The sequence below is a fragment of the Hipposideros armiger genome, unplaced genomic scaffold (assembly GCF_001890085.2).
Source record: "Hipposideros armiger isolate ML-2016 unplaced genomic scaffold, ASM189008v1 scaffold_21, whole genome shotgun sequence".
Lineage (NCBI taxonomy): Eukaryota > Metazoa > Chordata > Mammalia > Chiroptera > Hipposideridae > Hipposideros > Hipposideros armiger.
This window is the reverse complement of record NW_017731371.1, coordinates 5,926,881-5,954,526: the sequence shown is the minus strand read 5'-3', so window position 1 is coordinate 5,954,526 and position 27,646 is coordinate 5,926,881. Positions and strand designations below refer to the sequence as shown.

The window sequence follows — 27,646 nt, the reverse complement described above, 5'->3', positions numbered from 1 at the left end:
CTGTGGCAGTGGGTTGTCATGGGCTACCGTATGTAGCCAGCAGCCAGCGGGAGCGGCCAGCAGCCGCAGTGAGCGGCCGTCCAGAAGCCGGCGACTGATCTGCCTCACCTGGGAAGAGCGCAATGATGATGAAAACCTGGGCCAGTGAAGCGACATCCTCCACAACTAGATTGAAGAACGAAACGACAGCAACTTGTCTGTTCCCCTTCCCCCAATTCCCCAGCAATGTTCCCATCCCCCCAATTACCCAATAAAAATCTTTTAAAAAAAATGTAAGTAGGTGAGTTGATGGATGTGTTAATTAACTCAGTGAGCAGAATCCTTTCACAAGGTATATGTATATCAAATCATCATGTTGTACACTTTAAATACCTTACAATTTCATTTGTCAGTTATACCTCGATAAAGCTGGAATAAAATAAAATAGAACACTGAGTCAGAACACTGAGCAGGGGGGATAAAAAAGAAACTTTGCCCACGGGGAACAAAAATGTACAGTAGCTGAAGGGTTAATATGTTTCTGAGAGTTTTTTTTTAAGGTGGAAGTTATTAGAAAATATATGCTGAGGTAATGATTCATTGAAAAAAGGAGAATTTTGCGGTCTTGGAAGGCAAACCAGAGAACAAGTGCAAGGACTTGGCCTTTGAGAAAAACCAGAGATACTTCAGCTGTTGAAAAAGGACAAAAAGTTAAAGGTGAGAGCGCAGACAGGTGGTGCATAGTGGAGACATGAAGGAGTTCTCAATGTGTAGTGGTCATTTTAGAAAATGGGAGTGTGGACAGGAAGTGTAGTGGGATTGTGAAGGAAGTATTAGTACCCACTGGAGATTTGAGTCTTGAATTAAAGTGAGACCTACCCTGTTTGTGTGTTTTTCTCTAGTCTGTCCTGCTACACTGAATTAGGCAAAGAGTATGTGGAAGGAAGTGAACAGAGGCAAGAGTAATGGACAGTGACTGTTCCCCTTCCCCCAATTCCCCAACGCTGTTCCCATCCCCCAATTCCCCAATAAAAAAAAAAGAAAGAAATACAAATTGGTAATTACAAAATAGAATGGGATGTAAACTACAGCATAGGGAATACAGTCAAGAATGCTGTAATAACTATGTATGGTGTCAGATGGGTACTAGATTTATTGGGGTGATCACTTCGTAAGTTATATAAATGTTTAACCACTATGTTGTACACCTGAAACTAATATAATATTGTATGTCAACTGTAATTGGAAAAATAAAAATTATTTTAAAATTCAAAAAAAAAGAGTAATGGACAGTGAAATGGTTAGTCATTGACAATCCTGATGCGATCCAGAAATTGTCAAAGCATAGAAAGTGGAATGCTGGAAATCAAAATTTCATAGGTGGCACATCACACTAAGATGTGAATTGGCAAATTTCAACAGCAAAACGGGGGTGGGGGGGAGGTAGGAAATAAATTTTCATGGCTGTAGTCAACTAGAGAGAAAAAGAAGTGACCTACAAAGTAGAAAAAAAATCAGGCTACTTTTTTTTCAAGTTCCCTCAGTAATTCTCAATGCCAATGGCAGTAAAGCAAAAGTAATCTAAGATTTTGAGACACATCTAGTTATCTTTCAAGTATAAAAGCTATATTTTTCATTATGAAACATGGAGGAACCCAGGCAGTATATCCAACAACAGTCCTTTTTGAAAAAAATAATTCAAACAATTAAAATAAAGGTGAATGAGCAATAGATTTTAATCAAGAAGACAGACCTTGAACCCTCAGTTCTAGAAATAACAGACACTATACAATTATTTAAATCCATAACTTAGCTCAATACTTTTGTATATACTTAAATTTTTTGTAATAAGTTTTTTTTCCCTAAAAGGCAAATAAATATCTACATCAAGACACATCAAGATGAATTCCAAAGCACTAAGAGCAAAAAGAAAATCCTAAATTATTTTCTCTTTAGAAAGAAAACCAGATTTCTTACAAATGAACAGTAACGCTGGGTAAAAGAAAACAATGGAACAATATTTTTTAAAACATTCTAAGGGACCCAGCCTCACCCAATTTGAGTACTGCACGAGTATTTATCAGTGGTTGAACCTTAAGGGAGTCAGCAAGTGGCAGCAGGATTTGGAGTGTCCTGGCTTTTTGCGGAGCTACTCCAGGCTTGGTACTGGTGGCAGACTTCCTCATTTGCAGCATGGCCTCTCCTACACACCTCCAGGGTTAGCACAGGAAGCAAACAAGCACAGATTCCTTTGTAGCGCTTACCAGGTAGCCACTGGCCAGTCATAGGCAGTGGGTGACCCGGGCCTGCACCAGAGCCACTCCCAAAAGACCCCAGAAACAACATAGTTGGAGGTTGGCTATAGACCACAGCAGAGCACCACCTAATTAGCCCCACAAGTGGCACATACACAGGGCAGTCTCAACAGGCACCAGAGCCCACTGAGGCGAATTCCACTTAGGGGGTAAGCCCCCCTTACAGCAGACCATAAGCTGTGGATGGGGTCAAACCCCACAGCCAATCAGCCTAAGGGTCAATGCAACTTACTGACATGCCAATAATGATTAAGGCTCAACTATAACAGGAGGACACACACAATCCACACAAGGCACACTTCAGGAGCACCCAGCACAGGTAACCAGGGAGACTGTTCCAGTGTCCCACAGGGTACCTACTACATGAGGTGACCTGCTGAGACTGGAGGACATAGCAGGTCTACCTAATACATAAAAACACAGAGAGGCATCCAAAATGAGGAAACAAAGAAATATGTCCCAAATGAAAGAACAGGGTAACTCCAGGAAAAAACCTAAACAAAATGGAGACAAACTACCAGAGACAGAGTTCAAAATAATGGTTATAAGGGTGCTCAAGGAACTTAGAACTTCAACAAACAGATAGTAAGCATAAAAAAGGACATAGAGAGGCCGGCCAAGTGGCTCAGTTGGTTAAGAGTTGGCTTGGAAGCATGAACTCTGAGTAGCAGGGCCACTGGTTTGGTTCCCACATGGGCCAGTGACGCTGCACCCTCTACAGCTAAGATTGTGAACAGCTCGACCTGGAGCTGGGCTGCCGTGAGTGGCCAGCGACAGTGTAGGCTGCAGCCCCTGCTGCAGTGGGCTACCGTGAGTGGCCGGCAGTCAGCGTGAGTGGCCAGCAGCTGGCAAAGCTGCTGTGAACCACCATGAGCGGCTGGTGACCAACTGCCTCAACCGGGAAGAGTTCAACAATCATGATACCAACATGGGCCAGTGAAGCAACGTCCTCCACAACTAGACTGAAGAACAGAAGGAAAGCAGCTTGTCCTTTCCCCTTCCCTGATTCTCCAGTGCTGTTCCCCTCCCCCAATTCCCCAATAAAATCTTAAAAAAAAAAAGACAAACCATAAAAAAGAACCAGTCAGAAATAATACAATAACTGAAATGAAGAATGCACTAGAAGGAATCACCAGCAGACTAGATGAAGCAGAGGATCAACTCAGCAATTTGGAAGATAAGGTAGCAGAAAACACCCAATCGGAACAGCAGAAAGAAAAAAGAATCCAAACAAATGAGGATACTTGAGATCTCTAGGATAACATAAGTGTAACAACATTCCCATCGTAGGGGTACCTGAAGAAGAAGAGAGAAAGCAAGGGATTGAGAACCTATTTGAAGAAATAATGACTGAAAACTTTACTAACCTGGCAAAGGAAATAGACATACAAGCCCAGGAAGTACAGAGAGTCCCAAACAAGATGACCCAAAGAAGCCCACACCAAGACACATCATAATTCAAATGGCAAAGGTTAAAGACAAAGAGAACCCTAAAAGCAGCAAAAGAAAGGCAGCTCCCATATAAGGGAGCTCCCATAAGATTGTCAGCTGATATCTCAACAGAAACTTTGTAGGCCAGAAGGGATTGGCACAAAATATTCAACATGTTGAAAAAGCAAAGACCTACAACCAAGATTACTCTACCCAGCAAAGTTATTTAAAATTGAAGGACAGATAAAGATCTTCCCCGACAAGAAAATGCTAAAGAAGTTCATTACCACCAAACCAGTATTACAAGGAATCTCAGAGGGACTTTAAGACAAAAAGAAGAAAAAAAGATCAAACTTATGAATAATAAAATGGCAATAGCTACATATCTATCAATAATTACTTTCAATGTAAATGGATTAAATGCTCCAATCAAAAGACATAGGAGGGCTAAATGGATAAGAAAACAAGACCCTTACATATGCTGCCTACAAGAGACTTATTTCAGATTGAAAGATACATACAGATAGAAAGTAAAGGGATGGAAAAAGGTATTTCATGAAAATGGAAACAAACAAAAAGCTAGAGTAGCAATACTTATACCAGACAAAATAGATTTTAAAGCAAAGGCTATAACAAGAGACAAAGAAGGATCCAGTAATCTCACTTCTGGGTATTTATCCAAAGAAACCCAAAATGCTACTTTGAGGGAACATGGGTATCCATATATTCATTGCAGCATTGTTTGCAATGACCAAGATGTGGAGGCAATCTGGGTGTCTGTCTATGGATGAATGGATAAAGTGGAGGTGGTACATATATACAATGGAATATTGCTCAGCCATGGAAGGGATTGGGTTCTTGCCATCTACGGCAGCATGAATGGACCTGGAGGGTATTGTGCTGAGTGGAGTATGTCAGAGAAAGATGGATACAATGTGATTTCTCTTATATGTGGAATCTAAAGAACAAAATAAAATGGAAACAAACTCACAGATACAGGAAACATTTTGATGGTTGTCAGATGGGAGAAGAGTTGAGGGTGTGCATAAAAAGAGAAGATATTAAGAAGTACAAATTGGTTGTTAAAAAGTAGTTATAGGGATATAGAGTATAGCATAAGGAATATAGGCAATAATATTGTAATAACTATGTATACTGCCAGGTGGGTACTAGACTAGTCAGGGAGAATTACTTCTTAAATTATATAAATGTCTAACCACTATGCTGTAGACTGAAATTATTATAAAATAATATTGAACTTCAACTGTAATTGAAAAACTTAAAAAGGGAGGGGGAGTTGAAGAGGAATAAGAGACCCAAGTTTCCAGGTATAAAACAGGTAAGTCATAGGGATATAATGTACAGCATAGGGAATATAGTCAATAATATTGTGATAGTGTGTTATGGTGTCAGGTGGTGGCCAGACTTATCATGGTGATCACTTCTTTAGGTATATAAATGTTGAATAACTATGGTGTACCCCTGAAACTAATATAATATTGCATGTTAGCTATATTTTTAATAAAAATCTTTTTTAAAACTCTAAGGAAAAATAATTTTGAACTAAAATTCTGTATTCAATCCAAGTCACAAACAAAATAAGAAATAGTCAGAAATATGTTTCAGAATATTTACCACACACATACTTCTATATACTCTAATACCCTTTTTAAAATTTAATCCAAGAGGAAGTAGTAGTATACATGAAGCAGGAGTGAATCAAGAAACCAGTAAACCTCATTATTTGGTTAAATTAGATGCTCATGGTGCATAAAAAATATAACAAACCAAAATTTCTAGATCATATCAACATGGCAGTTGCCACAGGGAGAGAACAGAAGTAAACTCATGCTCAGGTATTGATACTGCCAGGAATTTGAAACTGATAATGATAGAAAAGTATTTATTAAGAGTGTGTACTGAAGTTGTTTCATAGTTACCACTGCAAGAATAGAAAGAAGATTGTAACTTTCAAACATGAGTTGGGGATGAGAGGAGCACATAGAAAACGACTGTTTTAAGACATATTGCGAGAAGAGGGCAATAGCATGGTAAATATATAACAATATAATATGGCAGGTAAGAATCCAAACATCAGTAATCATAATAGATACAAATAGTTGAACCTGCTAGTTTGATAGATAAATGTACTTTTAAAAATCATTTTTAAATCCAGGTTTGTATTTTTTACAAAAAATATAACAAATCAAAATGTGAGATAGATTGAAAATAAGCCATTGAAGATAAATATTGTTAAAAAGAAAGCATGCAAAATAAATATCAATAAATTGAAGATTTAGATAATTAAAAAGTGTAAAGATTAAAAAAAACCAATTTATCAAAAAGATTCCATTGCCATGAACTCTCTTTAGCCCCTAACAACATGGCTTCGGAAAAAAAGTCCTCAAACAAAATTTACAAAATAGGAAATAGACACAATAAGGAAGGATATAGAGAATTTTAATAAAACCATTTTGCTCTTTTACCCTGCCATCACCCTCCCCCTGACACATCTCTGAGCCCCCAGCCTTTCTCTGTTTATCACAAAAACTGACATCCTCTTCCCCAAAGTTTTCCCCTCCTTGTCTGGTGTCTCAGGGCAAGCCTATTCCTTGTGGAGGCCAATTTTCCAATTCTCCGTCTAACACCACCCCATCCCCAAAAGGTGGGGAGGGAAAAAAAAGGAAATACTTTGTTAAGAAAGAACCCACCTGGAAAAAGGAAGTAAAGTTGAAAATGAAGCAGTATTCGCACATAAGAAGTTTTTATCATATCATATTAGTATTTTGGTGAAGAAGCTTTAAATAAGATATAACCCATTAGAAGATAATTTTAAATTACAATTTTACAATCTGCTCATTATTCACATTATTTGTTTTCCTAAAGATGAAAATGAATGCAGGACCAAGCCAGGAATCTGTGAAAATGGGCGTTGCGTCAACACTATTGGGAGTTATAGGTGCGAGTGTAATGAAGGATTTCAGTCAAGTTCCTCGGGTACTGAATGCCTTGGTAAGTTGATATACGAGTATATTTTACTTGGTAAATAAAACATCTGTTTTATGATGTAATCACAGAAGAGCTCTACATATATATCCTTGTCTGCTAAACAAATCTCCCAATCTGAGTAATCCACATGCCTCTTCCTAAAGATACACATCTACTAAAATGACGTATTTGTACGTGTGTGTGTTGTATGCACATCTATGTGTAATGTAAATAACCGTCTTAAATAGTCTTCCCAAAATTAAGATTAATTAAACTATGGAAAATGTGAGTTTAGTAAAACTTACATCAGGGGATGATTTAATTCCAAAAGAAAATATTTGCGATGTGAGGTCAGCTCTGCTGTATTAATGATATTAAAGTAAATGCCATATTTCAAAAATGCCATGAAGGTTCATTTTTATTTTATGGTACAGAAAAATGTTTCAGAAAATATTTTCCTGTGGAAATATGAATCTCAGACATTGTTTTATGTTATAATGCATACATTATAAACCATTTTCATTAAAAATTATTGCTGAGAAGGCAAGTATTGATTGTCCTATTTAATTTGAAGGTCAAAATAGTGAAGTGTTGGATCCATGGCACTGGTGCTGATTGACTTATTACCTTGTCATTTCAGACAACCGACAGGGACTCTGCTTTGCAGAAGTACTGCAGACAATGTGTCAGATGGCGTCCAGTAGCCGAAACCTGGTCACAAAGTCAGAATGCTGCTGCGATGGGGGCCGGGGCTGGGGTCACCAGTGTGAGCTTTGCCCACTTCCTGGAACTGCCCAGTACAAAAAGATATGTCCTCATGGCCCAGGGTACACTACTGATGGACGAGGTAAGGAGTTGAGGAAAGTCATGCATATTATCAACACAATGCACTTCATTAATTCAGATTAATTTGAAGGAAAAGTGGAAAACTTGATACAGTAATAATAACTAAAATATTTATATGCATATGTGTTTGTATATGCTTCTTGCTAATGCTTTAGAGACTTTAAAAGATGGAATATTCACATCAATTCTAAGAGGTAGAATGTATTATTCCCCTTTTAACAGATGAGGAAACGTAAAGCACCAAAGCTAAGGTAACAAGCCATTTTCCCAAGATCACACCCCTTTTAAGGGATGGACCCAGGATTGGGACATACCTGACTGACCCCAAAGGCCATGCTTGTAACCCCCAAACTATATTTATTTAAATAAATGTTGCTTATTTATCTGAGTGTGCACCGGAACTCATTCTGTTTGCAACATATTTACAAGCCAGCAAGTGTTATAATTGATTAGAGGTTTCCACTTTTTTGTACTAATGTCCTGAAAAATACCATTTTCCTCTATTACTATACGTATACCCGTGTGATTTTTACTAATAAAACCTTTTCTTCGGAGTCTAATGCAAGTGCAGATTTGAGGCCAATCCATGGAAAATTATCACGAATTCCAAATCCGTTGAAATTCACAAATGTAGCTTTCTAGGGCCCCCAAAATAATTCATACTTAGATTGCAAAATGAGTAAACTTCAAAAGAGCTTTCAACACATAGCTGTCAATGGTTTATCTCTCCCCATTGCTTCAGTTTACTTTTCTAACCCTTCCATGTTGCCAGCCATCTACAAGATGAAAAGATACTCAATACTCATTCATGAATGTTGGTTGTTAGTCATCTTATGTCAGTTCCGTAATTTCTCTTAGTTCCTAACCAGTATTATCCTCACATATATATTAACTTCTTTTTGTTTTTGTTTTGTTTCACAGACATTGACGAATGTAAGGTTATGCCAAATCTCTGCACCAATGGTCAGTGCATCAATACCATGGGGTCATTCCGGTGCTTCTGCAAGGTTGGCTACACCACGGACATCAGCGGCACCTCGTGTGTAGGTAAGGCGAGGCATCTCTACAGCTGGGGGTTTGTCAACTGCTTCCTGCAAGTCACTTCCTGTCAGTACAGTATCTTTATTATGGAGCTGTGGAATATACGTTTTATTAAAATGATGCCATTCCTTTCAACAATGTGGTTCCTTTTCTTTTTAGAGAGAGAATTTTTATAAGAGTTTGTTTGAGCCAACATGATGACATATGCCGGGGAGCAAGATCTCACATGCTTCTCAATAATGCGGTTCTTAATATCTCAGTAATTGTACAAGGCCTTGTCCAATAATGTGGGACACAAAACTGGTGAATCCATCAAAAAATCTGTACAATCAAGGCAACATAAAAATTATTAAAAATATACTTTCAACACTTTATATTTTAATTTAAGATGAGTAAATGACTTTTTTGTCATTTTTTGATGAAAGAAAAGGGCTTTTGATTGTGAGTGTGTGTTTGCATATAGAGAGAGAATGCTTTGGGTTTGTTCCTCATTGATTTTTTTTTTTTGCATAAAATATACCAATTAAGCATCTTCTAAAATTTCCAAGTTCAAAGCAGTTTCAGTACAGAAGCCGTCTTACATTTTAAAAGTCTCTTTTTTTAATTTAATTTTTTATAGTTTCTCACCCACACCATCCTATGACAATTTGGGGGTGGGGTGACCTGCCTTTATTGAATATCTCCAAAGCATTCAGTTTAGTTTTAATTAAAGAAAAACATCTTTTCTCCATATTTCATCAACTTACGTGATAGTCCATTAAAGTACCTGTTTCGATAACAAGCACACCTGGCATGAACAGATTAAGAAAAACCACTAGGTTGGGCATGAAAGTAATAGAGAACAGGCTATTAATCATGAGCTTTCAGCATTCTGTGGACCTCCATTAATACATTGTACAGAGGAAATGAGATTGTTTGCTATCAGAGTCCTAGCAGAAAAAAGGTGGTATATTCAAATGAGAACCATTTAAGGAGGATTTAACAAAGAGACTGTCTATAAAGGTGCTGGGGCTGCACCACATCTGGGCCAAAAGAAAAGAGGGAGAGGTTATTGACACCTGGAAGAATAATGTACACGAGGGCTGCCTTGAGAGGAGCTGTGACCTCTGATCCAACGACCCAGTCAAGCTGAGGCCACCTTTCAAGGAGGGAGTTGAGGCAATAGGACCAGCCAGAGTAAGAAGGCAGCCTCCCAGAATCAGTTCTCCTTCTATCACCATTGGTTTGACCCCCTTTACCCTCTTCTGCCACGCCCCCGCCTCCCTCACCCTCTGGTAACTCTGCGTGTAAGCACACAATGTGATGTACAGATGATGTATTATAGAAATGCACACTTGAAACCTATGTAACTTCACTAACCATTGTCATCCCAATAAATTTAATTTAAAAAAAAAGAAAAGAAAGAAAGCAGCCTCCTGGGCCCATGACCAGGGTGAGGAATGACCTGGAGGGGAAAGTGGGAGACTTCCAGCACAGCCCGTGGCCCACAAGACCGTTAGGGGAGTGTCAGCCTGCAGAGTTTAAGAGAACTTTTGCCACATCCACAGGTCAAAACAAACTCTTGTTTATGGTTCTCAAATTGCAAACCAAAGTACATTAACCTAAAGAATATAGTGGGGTTCTTTGAACGCAGACAGCTATCAATAAAATATTTATCCAAGAGCCATGAATTGATCTACAAAGTAAGACAGTTTATTACTTGAGTGAAAAATGTGTGCATCATTTCTCTCTGGCTGTTTTCCATTTTGAGTTGAAGAGGGAGGGATATGGAGGAGGAGGAAAGAGGCTGGTTGTTTCTCTTCACCAAGAATTGAATCTTCGCGTCACTTTTACTTAGATCTTGATGAATGTTCCCAGTCCCCGAAACCGTGCAATTTCATCTGCAAGAACGCCGAGGGGAGTTACCAGTGCTCATGTCCGCGGGGATACGTCCTGCAGGAGGACGGGAAGACATGCAAAGGTGGGAAGAGTCTCTGCTGTTTGGGACCCTTGTCTGTCTCTCTTTTTTTGGATTCCAAGTGAGCTAATCAGGGTTATGCCATGTGTACCACCTTCATTAAAGCTCGTCTTCCTAGTGACCATTTTATTACTCATAGAAAATTCTAGCAAAGTACACCTGGTAGGAGGCAGGGAGAATGAAAACCCAAGTTCCAGGGGCTGGCTTCTTTTCAACAAACCTCACAAATGTGAAAATAAATAAAATTAAACAAAACAAAAAATTTGGGTGAGAGGATTTTGAGACAACAAAAACAAGACTTTTTTGTTGTTGTTCCTTAACTAAGATTTTATTTCTGTTAACTATATGACACAGTTATTGCCAAAGACTGAAAATGAATTGGTCAATTTAAATTTTTTGCTTAGGTAGTGTTAAAAATAATCATCAAACTAAGTTAGATAATTAAAATAGCTCCAATACTGTACTCATATATTCCATTTTATATAAAACCTTTTCAGTATGAAATTAATGGACTAAGGAAATTGCTATCTAACTAAATTTTTTGAAATACAAATTATTCTCAAGAAAATGAAGTTATATTCCCAAGAAGTACCAAAAGATAAATTAAGTAGCAAGCAGGACTACTCTCTTGTGCCTATTTAGTGAACATTATGAGTTAATTTAATTTTTCACATTGTTTATAAATAAGTATAACTAAAGTGTGTGTGTTTTTAAGCTTTAAAATAATGAATTGGTCCTACCTACATCTGACATTGCTTTGTAAATTTATTTAAATATATTTTCCCATCTGAAGTTCCAATCTAACCAAAATCACATTTTGAGTTTTCTGTTATTATAGTCCAAATATTCCATTTATAACTAGAACTACAGATGCTATGGTTTTGCTTCCTCGGGTATTTATGAAGGTGTTTTCGTTTGGATTCTGAGAACCTGACTCAATGTTTGTGTTAAGACCTTTCTCAGTTTTCATTCTATTTTTATTTAACCCCTCCTTTAACAGGAATAAGTGACCAGCCATGTACTAAACTGTGCATTAAATGCAAGAATTAGAACCTTTGGATATTAATTTTGAGAAGAGTTCATGGAAATCGCTGTGATTCATCCATTTGATTTCTTTTTTAAGAAAACTTTGTGTTGTTTGTGACCTTCAGCATCGTATCATAGCAGCCCATAATATTTATGTTGCTTTAGTATGTGAAAAGAAACTGTTTGCCCTATGCATATTGACATCTGTAAAACTTCCAGCAAAAATCTAGACCCAATACACCTGGTAGAACATGCACCCCTCCTGTGTCTTGGTGAGAAACGATACATGGCCAGATAACACTGCTCTGATTTTCATGGGCTTCTCTTTCCTTTCAGACCTTGATGAATGTCACACCAAACAGCACAACTGCCAGTTCCTCTGTGTCAACACTCTGGGAGGTTTTACCTGTAAATGCCCACCTGGTTTCACACAGCATCACACTGCTTGTATTGGTGAGACAAAACTACAAGTGGGAAATTTTACCGACTTTTGTTAGAGGCATACAAATTGTACTTAAAATGGTAGAATAATGTCTCAGTACTTATATTTATTAACTCAGTACTTATATATATTAACCAGCCCCTCATAATTAATGGTCTACAAATGTTGCTAATTAACATAGATAGTTTTTTCATGGGAACAGTATCCAAAAGAAGAAAGGCCTGTATGGTCCAAGCACACACACACAGTAGGCATATTCCAAGCAGTGCCTTTCTATTGCACTCTAAATAAGCCAGGTGTATTCAGATAAAATATGATTAAAAGTTCACTGTAATTTTGAACATGATAATGAACATGCTGGGTTTTTATGTTAGAATACATGTATGTTAAAGAACTTTCTGTCTGTATTATCAAAACCCATGTCCTCAGTCAACCCAAAATATGCTCTAATTTCAAATCTCTTGAAATACGCTTTTTCTTATTATTTTTGTCTTTAATATGACAGTGAATCCTGGCATCCATTTCCCTAAAATGCTGTTTTCACATCGTGAAACTTTTCACTTTTTACTTACGTAGTGAAATCTGCATCGTGTAATAATTGGGAGGGTTGACTCTTTCCTCCTTCGTGCTTTGCTAGACAACAATGAATGTGGGTCCCAGCCTTCCCTTTGTGGAGCCAAGGGGATCTGTCAAAACACCCCTGGAAGTTTCAGCTGTGAATGCCAAAGAGGCTTCTCCCTTGATGCCACTGGACTCAACTGTGAAGGTGAGTTTATTTGCTCACAAATCCTTAATCTCATAGAGCAGACCTTTTTCTTTTTACTTCTAAGCCACTAAATGAGAAATTGTGATTATCTCAAAAGAAAAAAAATGTATTTAACAAAACAGAACCCAGCAATGGATTTTTGTTCATATATCATTTGGAGGGCAGAGGAAAACTTTAATGTGATGAAACAAAATTTTGGTGAGTACAAATTGGCTTTTAAAATAACTGAGCTGTTTACCTAATTATTGATCTAAAAAAGAATTGAACTGAAAAAGAATTCTTTACCTACTATGGTTTAGAGTACTGTACGAGTATACCAGAAAAAAATAATGGGACTTTTGTTCCATGGTACCTAAATGCGTAAAAATTAAGGGTAAGAAAAAGAACCAATTATCCTAGAGAACTGGAGAAATGTACTGAAAGCACTGGGGAAAACTTACAGTTATTTCCATGTTATTTGGTCTGAGTCTCCTGATTCACTACCTTTTCTACAGTGAGCATTTTCTCTAAAATCTCCCCAGCAGTATGACGTACAAGGGAACGTTTAAGTGGGAATAAAATAAGAATCTGCCTATGGTTGGTAATAAAATAATAATCTGCCTATGGTTCTTCAATATTTCCATTGCAAGTGCTAGTACATAAGACACATTTATTGGGATTGGTGTCTTTTACAAAATACCCATACCAGAGATCATGAGACTATCTACATTTCTTTTATATTTTATATAATATTGCAATTTATGTTCTTATTGATTTTAGCCACCCTTTAATTACTTATTCTTAGAAATACTATATGATTATGAATCCTAGAAATATAGTCAAAGTTTTAATATACTCTTTATAAGAAGTGTTGGATTTTTATATATCTAATTTGCAGCCAAGAAAAATTCAGTTTTAAGATTCCTATGTTAATATTTTATATTTGAAGTCATTGAACATACAGCTGCTTGCCACGTGTGAGTTCAGCTTGTGACTATCCACATAAGATACCATTTATTAATTATCCATATAAATTTGTTACATACACATCAGACATGCCAATTTTATTTCACTCTTTATGGGTAGATTTCAAAGCCTCAGTTGTCATTCCAAAAGCGTATGCACGTATGAACAAAGAAATTATTCCATATGTGTAGTAATACCACATCGTATCTAAAAATAACATTCAAATACTTTAAATTTGCATCTAATTAATCTTGAATGATACTAAAAATGTTTGCATGCAAAACAATTATACTTTTTAGGTATTTCTCTAGTGCTTGTTATCTTCCTGAAAATGAGGATTACATGTCAATCACTTTCAAATCGACTAGACTATGTAATGCAAATATATCACTTAGCAAATAAATCAGACCATATACAAGTTAATCCATCCAAAATGCACAACATTCATGGTGGTTATGCTGAAATTAAGATGTTTTTATAGAGCACTGACATGGCATGGTCTGGTGGGGAGCACACAAATGAGGTCCTTTCTTGTCGCAGAACCATTCTTTGTACCACCACTGGCCAAGAACCATGTGATGCAGAAAAAAATCACAGCCTCTCTCTCCGTGTGTCTTGCTTGTTTGGTCCCCTGATAATGTTGGTCCCCAGATTATGTGTGGCATGTATAGAAGAATAGTAGAAAAAGGTCACAGAAAGATCTTGCTGGGCTTGTTTTTGCAGATGTTGATGAATGTGATGGAAACCATAGGTGCCAACATGGCTGCCAGAACATCCTGGGAGGTTACAGATGTGGTTGCCCTCAAGGATATATTCAGCATTACCAGTGGAATCAGTGTGTCGGTGAGTCACATAGCATCTCACCTGAAAGTATCTTTGAGTCAAATGAACAAATAATAAAGGTGGATGTTTCAGTGTAACCTCTGAAACCTAGAACTTGAAAACCAATACTTAGGAGTGATGAGTGGGGACCTTACACTTGAGTATGTTTGAAAACATCCATCCTAAGAATGGGGTTTTAAGCCCCTAAAATGTAACCCAACTAGAGCTTTTATAATTTGTATTTTCTGGTAGATGTTATTTTAAGTTTCTGAAGGTGGTGTCAAGAATCATCATCATCTTCATTTGCCAAGGTCAGGGGCTTTTTATCACTAATTTAATATCTTTAGATTTGGGGTTAAGGCTTACCCATCAATCCCCCTCATGCAAATCTAAAGGAAGTCAGATCAAATTAATGAGGACTGTCCACCAGTGCTGTCCAATCACATAAATGTAATGAAGGAGGTGAAGTATTTTAAGGTAGAAATAGTACCTAGTCACAGCAAATTCTGTTGAAAACTCCAGACACAGGTGTTTGTAAAGTAAAATTTGTGGACACTCTTCTCTGTTCCTTGCACTGATGATGGTCACAGAAATTCTCCTTTAACACTATTCTCAACTTGGGTAACCAGCTGACTTACTTAGCTGCCTAGTTGCTTGGTTCTGTTTGAATGCACTTCGTAGACACGCCATCCAACACACTGTGACATTATTACATCGTTGCGTGACTGAGCTCAAGGGAACAGTGGCCCTGCAGGGAAATGGCAGGCACTTCCTGTTCCTCTGCGGTGATTTCAGTTATCCCACATACACTTCACATATTTCACTGTAAGCAGTCCACTAAGTAAATTAATCTGAGTTTATCCTTTACGGCCTTCTTAAAAGAAATTTCAAATGACAGTTTAGTGAATTTAGAAAAAAAAAAATCAAGGTAAATTTCAAAGGTGGGAAACCAATTCTGAAAGTCACAATCATTCTGTGGCCTTGTACAAGGTTAAAGTCAGATGCTTTGCCACACAACAAATACACACTTACGGGGGAAACGCAGAACGCATTAATGATCAAGAGGTAAAGGACAAAGTGTTAAAGGATTATTACAATGATGAGTGAGTCATTAAAATTAATTTCATAAGTTTAATTTCCATCTTTTTCTCTTCACAGAAAAATAAATGTTGCAAAAGTTCTTATGCCCTGATTTATGGATTCATAAACAGAGGCAAAGTGTAGGCATACTCTTCAGAATATAGGGGATGGTACTTTTTTTAGATAGCCATTAAAATAGTATAAACTAATTTCATTATATTGCATTGCTTATAAAATGGGAGGCCCAACACTTTATTTAGCAAACACCATGGACTTCTTGGTTCATTCTATGGAACTTAAGGCAAAAGAATGATCCTGTAATATTTCATGTGTCAGCTTAAATAGAATTGTTGTTTTTCAAGCAATATAAGTAGAACTAGGAACATGTATGGAGTTATCATTTGAATTTCCAGTTTTTTAAGTTTCCTGAAGTTTCTGTCTATAAACATCTAGTTGCAAAAATAACTGCACAGGTTTTCACTCAACTTGGTCTGGCTTAAAATCAAAGCTGTGTGGTATATATCCCAGTTTGCCTTTGTGGGATCCTTAGAGTGGGTACCTCCGCAAGGCAGTCACCCCAGGGCAGCTCACGCTGGAGTCCAGCCAGAAGCCGAGTGCCTTCTACTCAGAAGAGACTCTATGGACAGAAGGATAAGTGGTTTCCAAGATGAATTCAAAACTAAAGATACATAAGCAACTGCAAGTATTATTTCCAACTGCAAGTATTCATTTGTGAGCTTGCTTTGCTAAAATGGGCACCTCTAAGCAGCAGGCCTCTAGGTAAGCAATACACGGCAGGGATTTATTCAAAAGGTTCTAGATTCTTCTGTGCAGGGTTGAGGAATCCAGCTGGTCTCTAATAAAATTGCTAACTTTCTTGCCTTGAATCCATAGAACACAGTAGAAATTTTAACTCAGATACATAGCAGGAATATAATTAAACAACCCATCAGGAATAAAAGCAACAAGATAGCAGAAGAAAAAGAATTATGACAAAATGCAAATTTAAAGGCCACAAATCATTTTTATTTGTCACTATGTGTGTGAATATCTTCAATCATTCATATGATTAAGGAGAGATATAGAAGGAAGTATTTCAGGAAGATTTATCTGGGGTCTCCTAGTATACAGAAAAAATTGTTAGATAATGCATCAGATAATTTACTGTTACGTTGTAAACCTATAATGTTAATATCACTTACAATTTAAGAAATATGATAGTTTTTTGTCAGTGTTAATACTAAAAAAAGCTTTTAATTCAACTGAACACTTTAAGAAGTTTCCATCTAGTTACCACCGAACATTTAAAATATTCTAGTGCATAGATGGTACAGACGTACGTAACATTCTCAAATATTTGCAAGCATTATAATTATTCAAAATTGAAAACAAGCTAATATTATTAACATTTGCATGTGAAGAAAACTTATGTCTTAATAAATGAAGCTTTTAGTTATTTAGTGTTAGTAACTTCCAGTTGCTTGTATGGCCTTTCAGAAATAATTTGAACATAGCTTAATGAGTCAACTCAAAGTATGTGTCACACAAGAAGATATATTAAAAGTCAGACTACCTAAGTCTATAAAATTACACCATGATGTATGTTTATAACATATAAATGTGAAGTATATCATAGTGCTTCCAAAAATATTACGTATTTTAAAATATTCTTGTCACTGGTATGTTAAAATAAAATTTATTCCATTAACTGGTTTTGCCTGGTAAGTTTTCTACTTAACATGATGTGTAATGTACTGTATTCATAGAAGGATCATTTTATTAAATTATAGCCTAATTTACATTCTCTGTTAGGAGAGAAACAGTGCATATAAATGTCAGATTTGATTGTAAAAGCAGATGAGCCTTGGCAGAATTCCAAGTCTTCTATATTTGAAAATAAAATAGCAGTTATATTTATGTCTTAGGTAGCTGAATTATTAAGAATTCATTTACATACTTTCCATGAAATGAAGGTGAAAAATGTGTCCATGGTGGATAACAATAGCAGATTTTATATCCAGTGATTAAGAATTCTACATTTGGCAGTCTGATTTAATTCTGAAACTATAATCATGATACAAAAATGTGCCTAATAACATCTACCCTTTCCGTAACCTCTGTGCTATCCTTAATGGAGTTTAATTTCCTGTCTGAGAGGCCTCTTCACTGAGATGCCATCTGCATCTCCCATCACCTCACTGAGCCCCTTCCCGGCTGCACTTCCCTCAGCTGCTGTGTCCCAGACGCACGCCTACTTGCAAATGGGAACAGTCCTTCACATAGGCTGAAACATACACTTTTCATATATTAAGTAAACATACACACTGTGCTCCACTGGAGTCACAGTATTTGAAAGAATTCCACAGAACAGCTGTGACGTGTGCCCGGGGTGAAATGTGGGTTATAGTAAAGCCCAGAGGAGTCAAGCCACATGCTTGATGTATATCAACCAGAAAACGAAGAGCAAAGTTATAATCTCCAAAGTTAAAAGCACCGTCAGGTTTTGAATTTTTACAAATGGTAAGTGCAGCTGAAGGTGTAACCTATTATTATGCTGCTGTCAGGCATTTACAGTATAACGTTAGTCATTAAGCCTGTGTCGGCGGCGGATGGCTGGATGCAAACCACCTCCGAAGGCGCAATCTGCCCCTGGTGGTTCCTCAAGCAGTTCAAAGTGTATTCGATGGTTGGTTCAATAGATCCAATTAAATAATGTTTATTTCAATTATTTTCATTTAGGGTGTTTAGATTATTCTATATATTTCCTCCCTGTATATAATGAAGGCTTTGGGGCTTGCTGGGAGAATGGATACCAATATAGATATATAAGTAGATACAAGTTTTTTTAACTGAGATATAATTCATGTACCCTAAAATTCACCTTCTGAAAGTATACCATTCAATGATTTTTAGTATATTCTCACAAGAGTGTGCAGCGAGCAACACACAACATTTTCATCACCGCAAAAAGGAACTCCATCCCCATTAGTAGTCATTCTCCATCCATGTCTCCAACCCTACAGCCTCTGACAACTAGCAATCGACTCTGTATCTCAATGAGTCCGTCTGAGATAAAGTCTGTGGAAGTAACCTGCTGTTAAGACTTTTTTCAGTAGGCAGACTACAAATACCTGCCCTGGAAGGCTACCCACGTCCTCAGAAACAGGACAAACAATGTAAAAGAGCAGGACAAGGCTTTTTAAAGCCATCGTTTAGGAGGATTTGTTCGTTTTTGTCATTTCATTTATTTTTTATTTTCATATGTTTTGCAAATCAGTCCTCAGACTATACATTCCTTAAATGTGGGTCTAGAGTTATTTCCACTGTAAAAAAATCACAGGTGCTTGAGACGCGCGCTCTTCCTCACGATTGCCCCCTTCCCAGTGTAAAGTGTTTCTTACTTGGTGTTCACAGATGAGAACGAATGCTCCAATCCGAACGCCTGTGGCTCCGCTTCGTGCTACAACACCCTGGGGAGTTACAAGTGCGCCTGCCCCTCAGGCTTCTCCTTCGACCAGTTCTCCAGTGCCTGCCACGACGTGAATGAGTGCTCGTCCTCCAAGAACCCATGCAATTACGGCTGCTCCAACACGGAAGGGGGCTACCTCTGCGGCTGCCCGCCCGGATACTACAGAGTGGGACAGGGGTAAGGCCATCAATCGCCCGGCAAACAGGAAAGCAAGTGTGGTCCAACAGGGCGTGGTCTAATGCAGGCTTTTCTCCCCGAGTGCAGGCTGCCGGGCTGCCTGGCCCTGCAGGGAAGTAAACAGTGATTAGAAGCCCAAGAGACAAAAGCGTTGATCAGAGCCCTTAGGGTATGGGAGGAAGAAGCACCCAGAAGGCACATTGATTATATCTGTGTTACAGGGTTACCTCCTTTGTGGTGACCATAAGACTTGAACACTCTCTTGCCACCCAGAAAAACCTGAATTGATTCAGTCTGATCCCTCAAGGCCAGAGACAAGCAGATGTTTAAAAACTGCAGCTCACATGTTGCCATAGACACCTGGGTTGTGAGGTACAAGTGGAAATGGCGTCTCCTCAGATTCTTCTAGGAATTTTGGCAGGTGGGAGCCCAGCAGTGCCTGAGGAAGGAGTTTGTCCCTCTCTTTGCTCATTTGGCTTTATTTTGCACAGAGAGGACCTGCCTTGTGGGCGTGGCACTGCTCGGCTCGGGGCAGGCTCCACAGGGTTGGGTTTCCTTTGGCTAATCACACACTCCCAACCAAGTGCAGCCTTTCAAGCGCTGTTGGCTGGGACAGAGGTGCTGGCCACCTGCATCCTTCCATCACAGCATCCTGTGCCCAACAGCACAGAGGACGGAGATTTAGGCCTCAGTCAGGGTCGTGATTCTCAGAAAGAGCAGTGTGTGAGACAGGCCCTGAGAGGGCTGGACCAACCTGTCCACCGTTGCTACATAATAATGCTTGAAGCCAAAGGCTTGGTCTAGACAAGGGTCACGGAGAGCCAACACATTGACTTTCACCAGAAATCTCAGTCGTTAAAGCAGAGAGCTGTGTTGGGGGCAACGAACTTCTCGTAGCCTTCTTGGAAATCCATACTCTGCTTTTACCTTCCCCAGTTAACTACACCCAAGTGCTTCATTCAGTCCAATTAGGATTGAAAATTGAGGAAGACTGTGAAGAAAACGATAACACTAATTCAAAAATATATATGCACCCTTATGTTTATTGCAGCTTTATTTACAACATCCAAGATGTGGAAGCAACCTAGGTGTCCATCGATAGGTGAATGGATGAAGAAGATGTGATGCACGCGCGCGCGCGCGCGCGCACACACACACACACACACACACACACACACACACAGAGAGGAATATTATGCGGCAGTAAAAAAGAATGAAATCTTGCCATTTATGACAACATGGATGGACCTAGAGGGTATTATGCTAAGTGAAATAAGTCAGAAAAAAACAAATACCGTATGGTTTCACTTATATGTGGAATCTAAAAAAACAAAACAAAAACAGACTCAGAAACAGAGACGAAAGGGGTTATTGCCAGAGGGGAGGAGGTGCGGTGAAAAAGGTGAAAGGGAAAGAGAATATAGTCAATAATATTGTGATAAGTTTGCATGGTGACAGATGATCACATTTTAAGGTATAAAAGTGTCGAATCACTATGTTGCACACCTGAAACTAATATAACTAATATAATATTGTATACTAACTATCCTCAATTTTTTTTTAAGTATTTAAAAACAGAAAATTAGGGAAGCTTAGGGCTTACCCTCAGAAAATAATTAGAAATCTCATATATTAAGTGTTGAGGAAAAGAGTTACAGAGAATATTAGGTTTTGATGTTTATGAGCTTAGAGTTGGCTGTGTTGGATTCTCGTTTCTGAAAAGCTTTTGCTCTACCACAGGAAAACTATGTCCAAGTTAGTGATAAAGTCTCACAATGCCTTGCTTCTTTTTGCAAATAGCCACTGCGTCTCAGGAATGGGATTTAATAAAGGGCAGTACCTGCCCCTGGATGCGGAGGTTGATGAGGAAAACGCCCTGTCCCCGGAAGCATGCTACGAGTGTAAAATCAATGGCTACTCTAAGAAAGACGGCAGACAGAAGAGAAGTGTCCATGAACCTGAACCCACTGCTGTGAGTAAACGTCACTTTGTTTTGTCACAAGATTGTGTCCATATGGAGTCATGTATACCATGCAGTAAAACTTTATGTAGGCTTCAGCCTCAATGAAGCTAAAACGATCTTGAAATTTAATGGCTAAATTAATGGATACAATATGGTAGAGGCCAGTAAATCAAAATTAGTTGATTATTAGCTTAAAACGAGGATGGAGGGGGAAAAGACTTCAGGATTCACAGTTTCAGATCATATGTTTTAGTTTTAGATTTGTGCCAGATGTCCATCTAGGAAATAGTTATTTTGAAATGATTTTTAAAAATTATTTTGAATTTGTCCAGTCCTGTTGTATACATCTGTAGTGAACTAGGCTGATGTTAATTTTCAGCAGGGAAGCCAACTAGATCTCATATTCTGTGACATAAGATAGGTGTTCTTTGTATAAAAATTTTCTCTCCAAATAACTCGTATTTTGTAAAGAACTAAAGACCTGAATTGCCTGCTGCTGGTGTTTTTTGGCTGTAAATGGCTTTTAGCAGACTGGTTGAAGGTGGGGGCCGCAGGCCACCTGATGTTGAGGATGTTCTCTGGCCCTCCCCATTTACATGGGGCATGTTTACTTAACCTCGCTCTACCTCAACTTCTTCATCTATAAAATAGGAATAAAAATACTTACCTCTGAAGGGCGACAGGATGACTAATTGAGTTGTGAAGTGCCTGGAATGGTGCCTGGCATATGTATTGTACATATTCAGTGAGTGTCAGTGAGTAATATTCAGTATCTAGAAATGTTGATGATTTCCCCCAAAGATGGGGGATAGCGCCACCCCCTTCGGTTAATGTTACTGAGGAATTCGTCTACCAAAAAAAAAAACCACAAAAAAAACCTAGTCAACAGCTAATTGGCTGTGTGACTTGGGCAACTTGCTTCAGTTCTGGGCCTCAGAAACTTTTATCTAGAAGACAAGACTTCTGAAGCCGAAAAGTCTGTGGTTCTATTTTACAATAAATAGGCCAGTGTTACATTTACCTTAAGTAAACTAAGGTACCTAACTGATTTAGATATGTCACTTCAGATACTCATCAAGTGCCCCAAACTACAAATCCAGAAATTTTGTTTATGAAACTTCCCCATTGGGGTACTTGGGACATGAGTCTGCCTGAACACTGATGGCACTTTTGGGCCACCGTAGCCAAGTTCTTACTTAACAGGAGCCCAGCAAAGCATTGGAGAGTTTTTGCCTGTCTTACTAAAATAACATTCTTAAACCTCCCATCCCTGTGACCAAGTGAGACTTGGTTTACCTGGGCCCTTGGCTTTTCCCAAAGCTGGTTCAAACCCGAGCTCTGAGGCCTCCGCAGGCTCCTTCTTCTGCACTGATGGCTCCTAGTAATCACACTCCCACACTCAGCTTGTCATTTGTGGGCCTTACAAATCTAAGCCAGACCTTCAGAATGAAGATTTCCCTGGAGACAGTCCCTGGTGTCGGATAACAGCTGCACTTCTTTTGATTCCAACAACAACAACAAAAATTACAATCATTTCCTAAATTGTCTTTTTTTTATTACTATTAATAAGCATGATCGTCCATAAACATCAAAAACTCTTGAAATGTGAATGCTGTCTGTAGGCTCCGCCCTGTAACTTTACCTAGATAAGGCTGAGTGAGAAGTTGTAAAGATTTACAGGGCAACAGGCTCTGTGGACTTCACCTTGTCTCCCAGCTGTCAGGAAGTTACAGTTGCCTCCTTTATAAGCACCACTCGTAAGGAAAGTGCAGAAAGGGGCAGCAATAAGCTGTCATTGTGGCTGCAGCCCCAACAACAGCAGGTCCCTCTCGAGTCCTCTCCTTGTGCTGTAGAATCTCTTCCCACGTTGCTCCTGCTTTTTCTCCAGGTTGAACGGATCAGCATGGAGAGCGTTGACATGGACAGCCCCATGAAAATGAAGTTCAACCTCTCTGGCCTTGGCTCCAAGGAGCACATCCTGGAACTCATACCTGCCATCGAGCCCCTCAACAACCACATCCGGTACGTCATCTCCCAAGGAAACGACGACGGCATCTTTCGCATCCACCAAAGGAACGGGCTCAGCTACTTGCACACGGCCAAGAGGAAGCTGGTGCCCGGCACGTACACACTGGAAATCACTAGCGTCCCTCTCTACAAGAAGAAGGAGCTTAAGAAACTGGAAGACAGCAATGAGGACGACTACCTCCTAGGGGAGCTCGGGGAGGCTCTCAGAATGAGGCTGCAGATTCAACTCTATTAACCCCTCACAGACTGGGTTTCGGGGGGCCAGCCCCTCCCTGCACGCAGCCTGCCTTCAGAAGCCTTTGAGAAATCAATGACTAATTTTAAAGAGAAAAAAAAGACAACTTTTGTTTCCTTCCCTCCCTGTCTCAGACTTCAGAATGTTGACCCTCACAGGGAGGGGATAATTTAGACTCTGATGTGGCCAAAGATTTGAATACAAAGGCAACCGTGGTTACTGTATTTTTTAGATAACTTCACTTTAAAATATATTAAAAAAAAAAAGAAAACTAAATGTTCAAGAGATCGGCATATGGCACTAAATGCACAAAAATAATGTGAGCTTTTTTATTTCCTGTTAGCAGTCTGTAACACTTTGGGTATTTTGCTATAGTTGCTAATTAAAAAAAAATATAGATGTTTATTTATTTTTAATGCAGTAATATATGGAGAAATGAACAAACTATGTAAACAAAAAGGGAAACTCACTTGTTTTTCTTTAGATTTATAAATTTGAGCTATTTCTTTTAGAGGTGCTTTTTAAAAATTCAGTAGATTCAAGAGATGTTTCCTTTGGTTTCCTGCCAGTCGTCCAACTGGTACACATCTGATTATTTTAAAGAATGCCTCACAGAGCTGAATGGGCAGAGGAACCAATAATTTAAAAGACGGAAATGTCCTTCGATCCTTTCTGAAGGAGATCAAAGCCAGAGCAGCTCATTGTGACGGTATTTCACATCAGCAGACACACCAGGCAACGACGATGAAGCACAACACTGTAGCAAAATACCTTGACTGCTTGTGAGACCAGTAGCGTTGCAGGCCAAACCGTACTGTATTTCCTTCTCAGAACCTCAAGGAAGCACATATATACCCACAACACCTCATTCCTACCAGGGTGTGCTGCGGACTCGTGGTACTGTAGGCAGCTGAAGAACTGCCGTTCCTTGGGCAAGGAACACCTGGCATTCTGTAGTGTTTGGTGCTGTCTTAGATTAATGGTGCATTTATTATGTTCAAGCTATTTCAGGATTGCCATATGTGCAAACAAATCATGCAGTACAGCCAAGGAATATATGTTGTTTTTTTTAAAATCCATTTTTTTTTAGAACTTTCATTAATACTGTAGTTATACACCATATGCCTCGTTTTATCATAGCCTATTGTGTATGAAAGATGTTTGTACAATGAATTGATGTTTAGTTTGCTTTAGTCATTTAAAAAGATATTGTACCAGAACGTGCTGTAATAAGAGTACGTCTCTGTGTTCTTTTCAACCCAAGAAACTGTCCCTGGACCGGTGACCAAACCTCATATGTGAAATGGCCAAAGCACATGCAGGCTCCGGGTTGTTCCTCTCACACCTGTGCTGACCAAAGAGTAGTAACCAGTTATATCCAGTTGGGGGTTTTGTTTTATTTTGTTTTGTCTTTTAATAACTAAAAAAAAAAAAAAAAGAAACAGTGTAAATTTGTAATCAAGTGTTTGTGAGGAAATCTTATGGTTTTGGGTCTTGTTTGTTTTTGTAGGTCTATGTATCAAATATGACACTTTTCTTGCAATAAAGCTTATTTTGGGGTAGTTTTCTGGTTGAGAGATTTATGGGATCCCAACCCCTGTTGTTTCCGTGGGAGGGGCTGGCGGCTTTGCTTTAAGAGGACCTGTATGAAGGCACCAGACAGAAAGCCGGGCACATTTACAGGAACACAGAGGAATGTTGTCAGACCGTGACACACAGCTACAGTGCTCAACGGACAATTACAATATAAAGTCATATTCGAAGAGAAGAACATAATCCAGGCAGTTGTTCACTTCTGAGTAGATTCTAAGCCTCTCAGGACCAACCCATCTTCTAGAGAAGTCATAATTTCTTCACTCCATCCTCACATACATTGTGTGAAAGCACCCGTGAGGAAGTCAAACATCCTCTTTCTCCCTTCTGTAGGGTTTTCCTGAACGGGAGTTTTTAAGCAAAAGTACATAGTAGGCATACCATAGGCCAAAGGCACCTACATCAAAAATAATCCAGAGCTTTCTATCTTGTGATGTTATACACTTCTCCTCAGTGGAGAAGTGGATAGAGATGACAAGTGATTTAACAGGAACTCTCTGTTGATACACTGCCGAAATGAGTACAGAAACATCTTAGCAGTTAACTCGATACAAGGCTTGAGAATTCGTTTGCTTCAATTTTTCATCCAAGAAATAAGAAAACAAGGAAATATTATGACTGATCTTAACGTGGTTCTTTGCCAATCAGAAATTAGCTGCATGGAATAAGGAAAGTATGTATTCGCCCCAGGGCATCCTTTAAAGCTTAACATGTGTATTCAGTTTCATCTGGCATCTATTATTGGTACAGCATGAGCCCTGTAATATAAAATTACGTGGAACCAAAGTTGACTCTAACTTTGAATGTTGAGAAACAACGCTCTTAGTTTAGCTTTAACCTGCTCTTGAGGAAGTTGGAGAAGCCACATCATTAGGTGCTAAACACAGAAGACAAAAGATAAACAACCATTAGGGACTTTCCACAGAAGAATGTACTGGGAGGAAATGACTACCTCAAGACACTTCTTCCAGGAAGAACCTTCCTTGGCACCTCTGGTGCTTTATTGCAATTCTCACTGTGAGCCCTGCCACAGCCAAAGTTAATTTGTGTCTTTCTGGTAGTTAACCGCTAATATATTCTGTGCCATTTTGTCATTCCCATTAATTGTGCCCTCAGAAATTACCTCAGCTAAGTTACAGAAAACTTTGCACAGGAGTAAAAAGTTTGATGTATGCCCTGACATATAAACCAAATCTAGTGGGTACATGTATTAGTAATGAGAAGCAATAATTTGGTCTTCAGCTGACAGGAATTCTTTTTTCATTAGCATTCAGATTTGGAGCTATTGAAAATTTTGTCCTGTCAAGTACTTTTTGATTTTGCTGCTTACTTGTGGTAGACAAAAGTCAGTCAAGTTTGCATACGAACTTTGAAAATAATTCAGGGTAATATATAAAGATTTTACTCTAAATTCAAATATCTGCCCTTTTTAATTATCTAGGAATATCAAACAGTAGCATTCATACAATCTGTCCCTTCTAAACACTCCAATGTTTCATTTTCCATTCATTGCCTTTTTGGTTCACAGAATAAATGCTTGGGGTGGAAGGTGGGGAATACAACTAAAATGGACGTAACTTCAGTCTATTTGAGTCCTACAGTCCTTTGAGTTCATATCCTTCCTTAATCCTTCGAGGGAAACAAGACAATTCACTTGTGAAATTGAACCCTGAGGAACTGCCAATATTTGACCATGTTAGACCCACAAAATAGCAATTTCTTATGGTTCAGTTGAATAGTTCAGAAATATTCATGTTGCTCAAGAATAGACTGGAAATCTGAAAATGTCCCTTGTCTGTGAAAGACCATTTCATTCCTGCCTTTCCATGCTGCTTTTGGCCCATTCTGCTCCTAATTTATGGTAGTCCCCAAGAGAATATATATAATTTATTCAAACAGCCACTTTCTTTCACGTTCCACAAAATCTTTGGAGTCTAAATCACACATATTTGGGACCTTGAGGAGATTATTGGAATCTGTTTAAATACAAAGACAAATCCATTGGTATAGGTCAAAATATAGCACAATGTTTAAATAAAAATGAAGGGGAGACTAGGAATCGTTACTTCTAAAGAGACGGGGGGAAGATGGAGATTCGTTAAAACCCCACTGGAAGTGAGGGGGCAGCCATGTTTGCAGTCTCAGCCAGCCTACGTCTGATATCTAGCTTCTGGTTTCTTTTTCTTGTGTTCAGCATGATTGCTTTCTCAAAGACAAAACTGTGGTTTTCTTGTTTCATAAGAAGTTGTGTTTCTGACCCTAATTCTCCTGGAAAATCCTTACCATTTACAGAGCACTGGAGCACTGAAATATAATGTACAGTTCATTAAGTTTCAGCATTTCAACCAAGGAGGTGGCATCACCTTGCAAGTAAAAGAAACAGTGGTGGGTGGGGCAGGCTCACTGATGTCCTTGGATCTGCAGTCCCCGCTGAGATGTTCTCCACCCACTTTTGGATGCACAGGTGGGTAGGAATCTTTGGGGTGTCCTGGCATTACATGCACGGCACTTTTGTTCGATTATGAATACACAATGAGCTGTAA

The 27,646-nt window shown here is 38.7% G+C and overlaps 1 protein-coding gene across 1 annotated transcript in view; it reads left to right on the top strand.

The window, feature by feature from the left end:
* FBN2 (fibrillin 2) overlaps nt 1-24,543 on the top strand; it is a 280,792-nt gene extending 256,249 nt beyond the window's left edge. The window contains exons 54-63 of the mRNA XM_019635313.1: nt 6,612-6,737; nt 7,354-7,560; nt 8,481-8,606; nt 10,438-10,560; nt 11,920-12,036; nt 12,663-12,791; nt 14,460-14,579; nt 19,053-19,284; nt 21,085-21,256; nt 23,136-24,543. Coding sequence (XP_019490858.1) covers nt 6,612-6,737; nt 7,354-7,560; nt 8,481-8,606; nt 10,438-10,560; nt 11,920-12,036; nt 12,663-12,791; nt 14,460-14,579; nt 19,053-19,284; nt 21,085-21,256; nt 23,136-23,510 — 1,727 coding nt within the window. The 3' untranslated portion in view covers nt 23,511-24,543. The remainder of the gene's footprint in view (nt 1-6,611; nt 6,738-7,353; nt 7,561-8,480; nt 8,607-10,437; nt 10,561-11,919; nt 12,037-12,662; nt 12,792-14,459; nt 14,580-19,052; nt 19,285-21,084; nt 21,257-23,135) is intronic.
* Nucleotides 24,544-27,646: the final 3,103 nt, after the last annotated feature.